A 13,979-nucleotide genomic window follows, 5' to 3' on the forward strand; every position below is an offset into this window, starting at 1 on the left:
CAAGAACTTGGAAATGTTAGAAGACTGGAAAATAGGGCCACTCTCCATTTCTTATAAAGCCATAGTACTCAAAACCATAATCTTTTCTGCTCAGTTGTACATAATAAATATTACAGACATCACAGAAGCTGAAGAATAGCAATTATACAGTAAACCTGTGCAATTTTTTTGGTCTAGCCGATACCAAGAAGTTAAAAAGGAATTTCTTCAACTATCAATGAAGCATGTAGAATTTGGTCTTCCTGTCTTAAAATTCTGCTATTTAAGCAATGCAGCTTCAAAAATCCATAAGAGATATCATTTAATGATTATAAAGATCCAAAAGCTGAGATTGTTCCTGAATACTACAACACTCTGTGCTTAACTCCAAGACTGCTAAAACACTCCGGAATTGACATTCTGAGTCCATTAAAAAAAAGCAAAATTTGGTATAAAGAAATCTTTAATCTCTTTTGCTGTGAAGTTCCACAGTTGGGTACTGACAACAATATTTTGTTTCATAACTTGATGAAGTTCCAAGGGTACCCTAACAGGAAGGATCTTGATTGGAGAATTGAATATGGTCGCCTTCCAGTCAATGCCATCAAATAGAGGTAACATCGGAGATCCAATCTATGACATCTGTTACCAATTGGAAACAGTAGAACATGCATTCTACAGCTGTCCTCTTGCTCTGCGTATTTGTAACAGATTATGTAATGTGTTGGACATGCCACTATTTACAACAGAACAGGTTATTTTTTACAATACCCACCACATGTCAGCAATGGGAAGAAAATTTTGATTTTTATAATTAATGAATTAAAATACCATTTATGGAAGGTTAGAAAAAACATGGATTTGAAAACCAGCAATATGACATCCAAATGCTTTATAATATTGTATTGTGGAAATTTTATTGTTCAGTCAGATGTTTTTTGTATTTAGAAAGAAGCATTCTAGGAGATATCAAATTTATCACTAGATGGTGTAGACCACCCACATTATACAATATTCACCAGGGGGAGATAAAATTCTGTCTATTCTTGCTATGAGAAGTTTTTTAAATAGTTCCGTCCTCTTAATTCAATGTTGCCTTATAGTCAATTGCAGGGATGACTGGAGAGCAATCCCAGGCAGAGAATCCTAAACACCTGGGTATCAGTCATTCCTGCGCTTTAGTTTTAATTGGTTTTGGTTTTTTGGTTGTTCATGTATATGAGATTGGTGAAAAAGGAAAATTGATAGCCTTTGGCTATATGAAGATATAAAAGAGATGAGGCCTTTACTCTTTCTCTCATGCTATCTATCTGTCTTTTTTTTCTCCTAATACTATTGGGCTCTCTTGCAACCCTATACTAACTACTAGGCCTATGATGAGCGACCCTTTACTTTTACACCTCAATAAAGGTTGAAACTGGTCTGGGTAGTGGCCCTTCCCTTAATGCATAGCATTATACATATCCACAAGGAATGTGCTTTGCATTATTCTGCCAGGCAGGTTGGCAAAGGCCTGGCTGGCAGAGTGGTTAGCGTATTCGCTCTCCACCCAAAAGACTGTGGGTTCAAATCCCGCCATGGGCATGGATGTTTGTGATTTCTGTGGAAATACCAGCAGTAGTGGTGGTCAGCGGTAGATGGCGTTGGTGTAGTTGGTGGAGTCAGAGCTGTAGAGCAGGTTCCCTCTCTCAATGAGTCCATGGATTCCCTAGAGGTGTCAATTTTTTATTATTTTTTTTTTTTTTTAGCATTTTATTATTTCTAAGATAAATTACATACATTTATGCATAACAAATACTTTCTCGTACATTAAGTTTTTTTAAATAATAATAATAATAACTGTTTACAACGTATATTATTATAACATTCATAATCGTGATTATTACAGATGTTTCTTTGCAATTTTACACTCTATATATACAATATCAATGGATATAATCACTCTATATTGCATACTTTTGTTACAGTTATTACATACATTACATGCATTTAATTACATATGATACATTATTTAGATTTGTTTACATATAATACTTACATTACATACATTGGTTTACATGTGATACGTACTTTACATGCATTTGGTTACATGTGATACATCTCGGATGAGAACTAATTTCTCTGATTTTATCCTCGAAGCTTATATGTAAGCTTATCTGAGGATAAATATAATTATATAAATTATATATATATATAAATATATAAATTTAATATATAATAAAATATTATTTATATATTTATAAAATATATAATATAAATATATATATATATATATATATATAAATTATATATAAATATAAATAATAATAATAATGAGAGATACTAAAACAAGTGATGAGAGCTTGGTCCACCTTTACCATGAGTTGCCTCAGTCCTGAAGATACTTAAGGCACAAACTTTGTTTACTTATACTTTGATAAAGGATTCAACTAAATTTATTATTATTATGATCTTGTTAACTTTGTCAAGAATTAGTCCTGGTTCTTCCATGTCATTACAAAGGAGTACTGTATCATCAGCATACCTCAGATTACTGATCAATCTACCTCCTATCCTAATTCCTGTCTTGAGCTCATCCAATGCTTTATGCATGATGTCCTCCGCATATATACTAAACAAGTGAGGAGAAAGTAAACATCCTTACCTAACTCCTTTTCCAACTTGAAGCCAGTCAGTCAATCCAACGCCTGTTCTTACCGTGGCTTCTTGTACAAGTTGGCTATCAACCTTATAATGTGTTGAGGAAAGCCCATTCTTTTCATTACTTCCCACAGTTTCACATGTTCAACACAGTCAAAAACTTTAGAGTAGTCTAAGAAACATATTACCAGAGGGAGTCTGAATTCTTTATATTTTTCTATGATCTGTCTAAGGTAAAGGATCTGATCTCTGGTGCCCTTACCTTTCCTAAAACCTGCTTGTTCCTTAGGCATGTCTGCCTCAACTTTAATTTTAAACTAATAGTTCTATAGTTCTTGCATGCCTTCATATCACCTTTCTTATGTAGTGGAATGAAACCCAACTTCATTCAGTCTCTTGGCAATGATCCTGTCTCCCATATCCTTGTAATCAATCTATGAAACATTTTAATCCCTCCATCCCCTGTGGCTTTAATTGACTCTGCTGGGATTTCATCTGCACCTGGGGCCTTATTGCTGTTAAGCTGCTTAACTGCACCTTCACCTTCATGCCTAAGTGGAGGAGGTTCCAAATCAAAACTTTCCGTCAAAGTCTCCACATTTTCTTTATCCACTCTGCTGTACAGTTCTTAATGGTATTCTTTCCATGTGTTTTTGATTTCCAACTCTTCTGTTAGTAATGCTCCATTCCTGTCTTTGATGACATTCAATTTAGGCTGAAACTTGTGCTTTAAGCCTAAATTGAACGTGCATGAACTAAATAAAACATCCTTTTATAACTGTGCCTCCTCAATTGGAATTCTATCTCTTCATATTTATTAGTATAGAAATTTTCCTTGTCCTGTTGATAGCTTTTCTGACTTCTCTATCTCTTTTATTTTTCATCCCCTGTGTGTCTTTGTTTTTCCAACCGCCTTATTTTGATTAGTCCCCATGTATAATGATTCAGTTTAATAACAGTATAGTGCTAGTTTATAAGAGGCTCTCATGATGAGTCTTTCCACTTCATGTATGTGTTTGTGTTTGGGAGGGGGGATTAAAATAACAATCATAATGATAGCCAATTTTACAAAATGCTTATCTGTATAGGAATCTTAAAAATAGAAATGCTATTTACAAAAGCTGATATTTTTTGCAACTCACCCATCTATACTGCATGTCACTAACTGAAAAGAAATAGGAGAATTTCCTTGAACTGTTTCACCATTACGCAAAACCTAAAATAGAATTAAATATAAAATGTGGAATCATGTTACAAAATTATTATTATTATTCAACTCCATGGAGTCAAAAAGCCCACTATGGGAAATCATCATTGTCACAAAAATAAAAAAAAATAAAAAAAAACTAAAAAGAACAATGCCTGAAACTCATTCACCATACTCATTACATTACACTCTCAGACAAACAATGCACTCCACTCATCAACTACTCTCCATACAAATAACCTATTCTTTATTCCCATACTCACACCCTACCACAGATTCCAAATATGGCCTCTTGTTCTATTCCTGTTTCTTTCCATTCCTCCACATTTAACTGATAACAACCTTTTACCAACTTATATATTTCAATCATATCCCCCACCCCATCCAATTCATGAAGCTCTTTAGATGGAATTCCCTTAATCAATTTTCATAAGTAAATATTTGATAGACATCAAGGAAACGAAGGAGTAGCCATAGTATTTAACACTAAATATGAGGCTAATCTTCTTAAATGGCAGGCAGTCTCAAGTAGAGTGATGTGGGCAAATATAAGAATGGGGAACTGGACAATGAGACTTATTTGTGCCTATAGTCCAACAAAAAATTCTACTAAGGTAGAAGTGGAGGAATTTTTTGAGGCTTTAGAGAAAGCAACTGACACAATGAAAAAGGAAAAGTTGGTCGTTGGAGTTCTAAATATCAGAGTAGGAATTGATTGTCAGACATACAAAAATATTTGGGGAAAATTTGGAGAAAAGAACAAAGCTAATAATAATGGCCAACACCTGTTGGATTTCTGCTCAGGACATGGACTGGTTATTACTAACACCATGTTCCAACATAAAAATGTGCACAAATTCACATGGAGAGAAGAGGCAAGGAATTAAAAAAGTCTCATTGACTATGTTATTGTTGATAGTGATGTTTTCTCCCTGGCACAGGACACCAGAGTGTACAGAGGATTTGAAATTGGAAGTGATCACTATTTAGTCTTGAGCAGGATAAAATTGAATTTCATATTGAAAAGAATAACATGTAAGAAAGTTTTAAAGCAAATAAAAGTGAGCAGCTCTCAGATGTGAACTGTAGACTAAAATACACAAAGATTATTGAAAAAAAAAAATGAAAGAGTTTGAGAACAGAACCCAAACCTTGAAGAAAACCCTGATTGATTCAGCCAGAGAGGCATGTGGTGGGGTTGTCTGCAGGGATAGAAAAATCAGAACTCCATGATGGACACAGCAAGTTAAAGAGGCAGTGAAGGAAAAGAAGAAAGCATAACAAAAGTTCCTGGCAAATAAGTCAGCTTGTGCTCTTAGAGAATACAGAGACAAATGTAAGAAAGCTAAACACTGTGTAAAACTAGCTAAACAAAAGTCATTGGAGGACTTTGACAAGAATATAGAAAATAAATATCAAGAAGGTGGCAAGATATTCTGGAGGTTGTTGAAGAAGCTCAGAAATGGAGGAAAGATTGCTGTAAAAGCAGTTAGAGATAATAAAGGTGACATGAAAATGGAAGAAAAAGATATCCTTGAAGTATAGAGTAATTACTTTGAAAAATTGCTAAATGAAACAAGCAGTAATAGCACGGTAAAAAACACTCAACAGGCATACAGTCAGGAATACATATCCATACTTGAAGTAGAAAAAGCCATCAAAGGCTTGAAATGTAGAAAGGCAGCAGGAGTAGATGATATTCGACCAGAAATGCTGAAGTATGGTGGTATAAAAGTCTTACAGTGGCTGCACTGCATAGTTCAGAAGGCCTGGACAGAGGGGCAAATTCCTGATGATTGGAGTAGAGCTCTCATAGTACCCATATATAAAAAGGGAAATAAAACTGAATGTGAGAATTACAGAGGTATTTCCCTACTGAGTGTGGTAAAATTTATGCCAGTATAATTGAGAAAAGGTTGAGAGGAATTGTTGAAGAAAAGCTTGGTGAAGAATAAGCTGGATTCAGGCCAAATAGAGGCTGTCTGGATCAGATCTTCACTTTATGACAAATAGTGGAGAAATCATGGGAATATAACAAAGATCTGTATTTAAGTTTTGTCGATCTGGAAAAGGCACATGACAAGGAGAGAAGGTATTCAATACGCTATAGTTATATGGTGTTAATGGGGCATTATATCAAGCAATACTTATTTGAGTTTTTGCTTGATATAATTTGAGTATTGCAAATAAAGACTAAGCAATATGAAGTATTACTAATATGAAGTCTTAATAATACTTCATATTAGAATTAGCAATATGAAGAATTCTTCATATGAAAAATTAGCAATATGAAGTATTACTAATCTGAGTATTGCAAATAAAGACTAAGCAATACTTTTAGTCTTTATTTGAGTTGTAAGTCAGCAGTTAGCATTGAAGGAAGTACAGGGAGATGGTTTAATGTTAAATCTGGTGTAAGACAAGGATGTACATTATCCCCTCTGTTATTCATTATCTATATGGATTACATTATGAAGGAAAGTGGCATTAAACATGATATCAAAATTGGAGATGTTAATGTTAGCTCTTTGCTTTACGCAGACAATGTTATACCTCTAAATAAATTCTCTACAAGTCTGCAAGATTCCCTGACTAAATTGAATAACTGTTATAATAGATATGGTATGAAGGTCAGCAATAAAAAGACAAAGACAATGAAAATAGGCAAAATTATGGAAAATGTTAACTGCATTGTCAACGGGGAACCTGTGGAACAAGTGAAACATTTCAGCTGCTTAGGCAAGATTTTTCGTGAAGATGGTAAATTAAAGATGGAAATAGACAACAGAATCAACAAAGCTGGTACGGTAGGAAGTCAACTGAATAAATTTATATAGAATAAGAGAGAAATTAGTCAAAACACTAAATTAGTTGTATACAAGGCAGTGTTCAAACCAGTTTTAACTTATGGATCTGAGAGCTGGGTCAGAAGTAAAACACTTGACCAAAGACTAAAGACCGCAAATATGAGAGTCCTCATAAAGATTATAGGCATGAACAGATGGCATCAATTCCAATATCATATTAAAAACAAGGATATTAGGAAAGAACTTGACATTGTCAGCATCCAGGAATGCATTAGCAGAGCTAATCTCAGGTGGTATGGTCACTTAAACAGAATGGGCAAGGAAAGATTAGCAAAACAAGTGTTCTCTGCCAAGTTGGCAGGCAAGCAACCCAGAGGAAGACCAAGATATAGGTGGATTGATACGGTACAAAGTACCTTAGACGATAGAAATATAAGATCTGATAATGTTGGAGTCTTGACAAGTAACAGACTGATTTGGAGGAAAATTGTAGATTGGAAATTAGTAATTATGTAAATTTTTCATGTAGTACTATCGTGTCCTGTACCCCTTGAGGATAAATGCAGGAATTTGATGATAATGATGACATTTGATAGACATCACCTTAGTCCATCTATGGATTCAGTCCAAGATATTCTCATCACCTAGAAAACCAGGCACTCAAATCTGCACAGAGTAGATCATATGTGGTGCCTGATCAAAGCCATATGCAATGGCATCATAACTTCTTTTTGTCTATATATCAAGATCCCCCTCATTACTGCCATAATATGTTATGATGTTTTCACAACTTCTGCAATGTAATCCATAAACTTCAGGTCCATGTTTAAAACAACTCCCAGATCTCTCTCATCTCATCTTCTTCTTCACTCATTAGCCCACCTATGGTTTGAATGTACCATAGGTAAAGAAGCATTTCATTAGCAGAAGACAAAAAATAAATAAATGCATTACTTATTCTGCATCTATCACTGCATATCAAATTTCAAAACTTAGTAAGGCAAGAACTTCTGCTTTACTCTTTATAATCCCCCCCCCCCCAACTACAGTCATTCCTCGACTTAAGTCCGGGTTCCCATAACAGAATAAATAACATTTTAACTATATTTTCGAACAAGACACAAGCGAGCATAAAGTAAAAAGGTTTTCATTTAGCAACAATGCAGTGGAAACAGCACATTCAGCGGCAAACTCCCTCGATAGTTGTCACTGTCGTGACGTTCTCTTTTCCAATGTTCGAATCTGCCATCTTGTTATAGGTCACTTTCATAAAAAAAGAACAACTAATTTTGAATTGGTTACCAATCCAAAATAGAGAAATTTCTATTATAGTTAGCAGTCTCCTCATTCATTCTGGCCGAAGTATTTGTTTTCCACTTGGGATTCCCGCAAGATTCGAATTTTTATGAACGGTGCAATAAAAAGGAATTCAGGCAAACACAATAATTAAATTAACAAAATAAAACATTTAATATAAGCTATATAATACATACATAAATTCTACTTCTAATTTCAAACAATAGGATCAAGTTAAACATTAGGTCAAGTCAATCACATTAGTTGAATCTTTCAAACCTTCACATACACTTTCTCAGTTTCTGAGTCACAAAGTTCCTACACTTAATTAAATATAATAGAACTTCCTATCTAAATGGTTTCCACACAATTCTCAGCTATGCTATACGCTTAAAGAACACCGCAGGCACTAATTGCTGTGAATATCTCTCAAACAACTTTTATTTTCAGTTCTCAATCTCAAAGAATTTCCACAGTTAAAGTTAGGTTAAACGTAGCATAACTAACATTCAATTCTTCATGCATTAAAATAAATCAATATGACAGTCCTTACCAGAAACAGTTCCTGGTACATCAATTACGTTGTGAATAACTTTCAAAATATATTTATTACACTTAAGAACACATTTGTAAGACTTCTCCACAGTTATAACTAAAACACTATTAATCACTCTTCACAACTCTAGATATCAACTGTAGGGTACTTTAATTATCCTTGTTGCCACTCATTAAACAATTAAACACTGTGCAGTTCTCTTTAGGGCGATTTAGAATTAAGTTGCAATTCTAGACTAACTGGATTTAATCAGAATTCTTCACTGAATGTCCAGTTTCTTTATATTATCCGATTGCAGCATTAAATTCCCTTTATTATTACTGCTGACTTCACCTTCAGCTAACTATAAGATTCACTTCGTCTTTGCTTGCTTATAAATATTATTCCTTTTAACTTCTGCCCTTGAGAACTGTTCATTTACTTCCACTTCTCTAGTTTATACCCTTGCTTCCTTTCACTTCAAAATTTCCGTTCCAACTCTGTTACCTCTATATTTTTTTTTTATTATCCTTCTCCTAGCTCACGCTCTGTTCCACTCGCACTCGCTTACTTCATGCGTTTCCATGACAACAAATAAACGTAAACATTTTCATTAATGTTACATAAGGCTATACCACTACATTGAGTTAATAAAAACACAATAAATAGAATATTAGAGCTACTTAACTCTTTCATTTCGTATACAGATAACCATAATAATATTCACATTACAATATATATATATATAAGTTACAATAAATTATACACATATTATTGTTTAATTAATTAATAGCTGATTAAATTCAGAATAAATACTTAAATAGTAATTCTTAAATAAGGATTAATAAGTAACTTTTATACAAGTGATGATTAATATATAACAAACAATGTTAAATGTGAATGAAAAAAAAAACAAAATACACAACATAGATTCATTCACAGTTTAACATCGCTTCAGCTGTTCTTCTATTGATTATATGTTTAAGAAATAGGTTATTTGTGTGTTTATCACTAAGTATTTCATGATATTTTGTGCAACATGGCCCCTACATGCCTACTTAAAAAACCTAGTGAAGAATCACAGAAGAGAGGCGAGCAATTGATCTTGAAACGAAGTTGCAAGTTCAATGATAGTGACGAAGCAACGACAAGGTCCTATCGTTGATTGGAAAAGCTATTTCTATCATGCATAGAGGACCTGAACCAAAAGCACATACCTCTTAGCACAATGACCATAACCGCTAAGCCTCTTCAACATGTTGAAGGAAAAAGTAGGATCCAATTACGACTACGAATTCAATGCTTCTTCCGATTGGTTCATGCAATTCGAGCAGCGTTTTGCACTGCATAATGTGAAAATGTGTGGTAAATCTGCCAGTGCTGATGAGAAAGCTGCCAAGGAGTTTGTGGAGAAATTGGATAAAATTATTATGGAGGAAAATTATTTGCCACACCAAATATTTACTATGGATGAGACCTCCTTGTTTTGGAAAAACATGCCTGAACGGATATTTATCCAGAAAAAGCTAAAATCTATGCCTGGTTTCAAAGCTCTTAAGGGGTAATGTGGCTGGATATAAACTGAAACTATTTGTGATATGGCATGGTGAGAATCCACGAGACTTAAAAAACATTAGGAAGCATACTCTTCCATTAGTGGAGATATAAGAAGCCATGGATGACTCAAAAATTGTTTGCAGATGCATTAATCAACTGTAAGGCAAGTGAAATAGAAAGCTATTGTATGAAAGAAAACAGAATTTAAAATTTTATTAATTCTAGATAATTCTCCAGGTTATCTGTCCTATATTGCTGATCTTCACCAAGTTCAAGATCATGTTTCTCCCTCCAAATACTACTTCAATGATCCAACCGATGGATCAGGAAGTTCTTGCAGTGTTTAAGGCTTATTATCTACAGAGAACTTTTTCACAAGCCATTTCTGCTACTGAAGGAAACGACCAGACTCTCATGCAATTCTGGAAAGCATTCAATATTTATCATGTTATTAAAAATATTGCTGTAGTTTGGAACAAAGTGATCCCTCAATGTATGAGTGGCATATGGAAAAAGATATTAAAAAGGTTTATGCACGATTTTGGAAGTTTTGAAAAAAAGCCTAGCAATCAATCTGAATCTTGAAGTGAATGATGACGACATAGTTCAACTCATAGAAAGTGCTCCTGAAGAGTTGACCAATGAAGAATTAGTCAAACTGGAGGAACATGTTGCAGAAGAGGAAGAACGAGAAAAGGAAGAGGAAAAAGAGAAACAAGGAGAGGTAGTTAAACAATTTACATTGAAGGGGTCTTGCAGAAATGTTCTCTGCAGTTAGCGATGTTCTCAAAATGGTTGAAGACATGGACCCCAATGTTGATTGTTGAAAGCTACTTATTAGTAGAAAGGAAAGTACATGATGTGTTTGCTTGCTATAAACAAATTTATGATGAAAAGAAGAAGAGGAATAAGCAAAGCACATTGGACATTTTCATCAAAAAACAACGGTTACACCAGAAGAGCCGCAGCCTGGTGTCCTTTACATAGGGAAGGTAACAAAGATGTGATTGTGGAGGAAGATTTGGGTGATTATTCTCCTGTTTTATAGTGGCAGTAACACATAGTGCAGTTTTATAATAAGGTTAAAAATTAAAATGACAGTATACTTATTACTGCTAAATCCCTAATCCCCTATAACTCTGTTGATTTAATGTATCGACTTACGTCCTGTTGGATGGAACGGAACCCCGACGTGAGTCAAGGGATGACTATATTTGCATCATCTGCAAATTTCCATTTAAGCCTGTCCCAATATCATTAATATACAATTTAAACAGTCAAGGACCCAGAATAGACAGACCAAAGTAACATACTACTAGTGACTTTCTCTTCAGAATACTGCTCTCCATACACAACTTACTGACCTCTTACTATAAGAAATCACCTACACAACTCATTAGCATATTATCTAATCATATCCATTCCAATTTAGTTAACTTGTCAGGTGACTATTTATCAAAGGGCTTTGTAAATATACTAGTGTATATGAATCTTCCCTGTCCAATCTATTTGTAATCTCCAAGTAATACCTAAATAGATTCCCACCCTATATAATAAAATGATTGAGGCATTGGATATGATATGAAAGAGAAAGGAGTGCTTAATGGTTTGTTACTATATGGAAGGTGTATGAAGGACGAATTGAACTGTAAAAGACTGATGGACTACATTTGAATGGTTTTGTTTTGTGAGTAATTTTGAGACTGCTGCTGCTGGAAGGTAGAGAAATGAGTGCAAAGGATGAATCTGAATCAAGTAAGAAGCTATGTGAAAGAGCAGGAGAGTAAGGAAGGAGAGACTGAAGTAGTGTTTATGAATGAAAAAGTAGGTATCATTAGTGTAGAGAATGAAAAACTCAGGGTGGACATGGGAACATAGCATGAGAAAGGTTGATGCTCCATGAGGATGGAAATGTGTGTGTAGACAAAAAGAGAAGGGGATGACCTGGATGTAGGGAAAACTGTTTGGATTTGAAGTCGGTTTTGAGATGAGTAAGGAGAAAAAGAAATGGCTCAAGGAGAGTATGGCGAAGTCACATCTAATAAGTGGTATCAGTGAATCTTGTAGATTCAGAAATTAGCTGTTATGTTTGTATACAAATGCTAGAAGCATAAGAAACAAGACAAATGAAATGGTTGCATTGATTAAGTCATCCAAACACTGTTCGAATAAGTGAGACATGGTTGGATGAGGATTACATCCTGAAAGGAAGAGAAATTAAAAGGTATGAAATATTTTGTGAATATAGAAAGGGTAAAAAGGAAAGAGGAGTACTATTGATGATAGAAAAAGAGTTCTGTCCATACAAAGTAGAGAGGTAAGAGAGAAATAGTGCCAGTTTTGAGGCAGTATGGTGTGAAATAGAGGTGAAGGGGATGAAATACATTGTTGGATGTTGCTATAGCAACCACAAAAATTCCAAAATTTTTCGAATTTTGGATGAACATGAAATGTATAATCAAATTAGCCAAGCAAATAAGAAAAGGGTGATCATTATGAGTGATTTTAATTATGGCAATATAGACTAGGATGATGAGATAGCAACTGGAAGTAAAGAAAATGAGTTTCTTGAGTTTTAGAGGGATAACTACCTCAAGCAGCATGTAACAGAGGGCACATAGTGACTGTGGGTCTCGGATTTTATCATCTCATTAGAGGATATTATTATAAATGAAGTGTTAAATCATCCACCATTTGGTGAGAGTGACTATGAAGTGATTATGTGAGTGGTTGCCAGCAGTGTGAGGACTTCTGTGAGGAAAGGGTATATGTGGACCTACAAGGGTGGTGATTATGAGAAACTCAGGAGACAGCTTGCAGGTGTAGCATGGAATGAGGAGTTGAATGGAAAGGGGATCATTGCAGCTTTGGTGATATTCAATAACTTTTCTAGTAGAAGCAATTTCCAAATGTATTCCAAGGGATCAAGCATGCAATACACAGGAAAAAGGCATTATGAAAATGACATAAGAGGAGTAGTAATAATCAATTCCATAAGGATTACAGAGAACAGGCAAGGAAAATGACTTAGTTGGTATTTCTAAATCACTTAAGGAATTGAACAACGTAGATCCGAATATAAATTACATTACACTTTAATGAATATTTCAGATATTTCGGCAACGTCACGTTGCCATTTTCAAAAGGAACTTACAAAAAGGCACGTGTACGCAGGCACTACAACACAGTAAATGAGAATGAAGAGATGAAGCTATTGTTCTCCTAGAAGTCCTGATGGTGCCCTCTAGCAGGCTAGGTAGGTGTTTTTGGCCATTGGGCTGAAGGTCTGCTGATGTATGCCTCCCAAATTTGGGGCAGTCGCATACAACCAAATTTGTTGAGGTTTGGAGAGTTTATTAGGGCTGAGGCTGATTCCATAAATAGTCTTTCGAATTTGTATTTGCTATGGCGTATTACTGTAGCTTTCTTCCACCGTATTCTGTGGCATGTATCCAGAGCATGGTCTGCAAGACCAGAATGGCTGTACTTGTGGAACCGGATGTAGTCCTTGTGTTCAGAAATTCTGATATTCGCTGTCCTGCCTGTTTAGCCAAAGTAAGACAGTTTACAACTGCAAGGGACCTGGTATACACCAGGTAGGCCTAGGGGTAGTGGTTGGTCTTTGGTGGAGCGGATAAGGGATGCCAATTTTCTGTAAGGCCTGTAACAGGAGGTAAGGTCATGTTTTTTTAAAATTTTGGTAATTTTTTCAGAGGTGCCTCAGATGTAGGGAATGGTGATGGATTTAGAGTAATCTTTGTTGTGGAGGGGGGCTGTGGTTTGTAGGTTTTAATATTTTTAGGATTTTTTTTTTGGGGGGGGGGGACCCATTGGCTGAGAAAGTGTTCAGGATGTGATTTAGTTCAGTGTTTAGGGCCATGTCGTTAGAACAGATTAGTTTAGTCCTGTTGTATAGTGTTTTCACCACTCCATATTGTTGTGAGGGGGGTGGGGATTG

At 35.0% G+C, this 13,979-nt stretch overlaps 1 protein-coding gene across 1 annotated transcript in view; it reads right to left on the minus strand.

Annotated features, from left to right (window-relative positions):
- Positions 1-13,979, minus strand: part of mmm (missing minor mitochondria) — a 375,927-nt gene that overhangs the window by 268,163 nt on the left and 93,785 nt on the right. The window contains exon 6 of the mRNA XM_090411202.1: positions 3,762-3,835. Coding sequence (XP_090267328.1) covers positions 3,762-3,835 — 74 coding nt within the window. The remainder of the gene's footprint in view (positions 1-3,761; positions 3,836-13,979) is intronic.

This window comes from Typopeltis vanoorti, chromosome 21 (genome assembly GCF_054136105.1).
Source record: "Typopeltis vanoorti isolate ZY-2024b chromosome 21, IOZ_Tvanoo_1.0, whole genome shotgun sequence".
In the NCBI taxonomy this organism is placed as follows: Eukaryota; Metazoa; Arthropoda; class Arachnida; order Uropygi; family Thelyphonidae; genus Typopeltis; species Typopeltis vanoorti.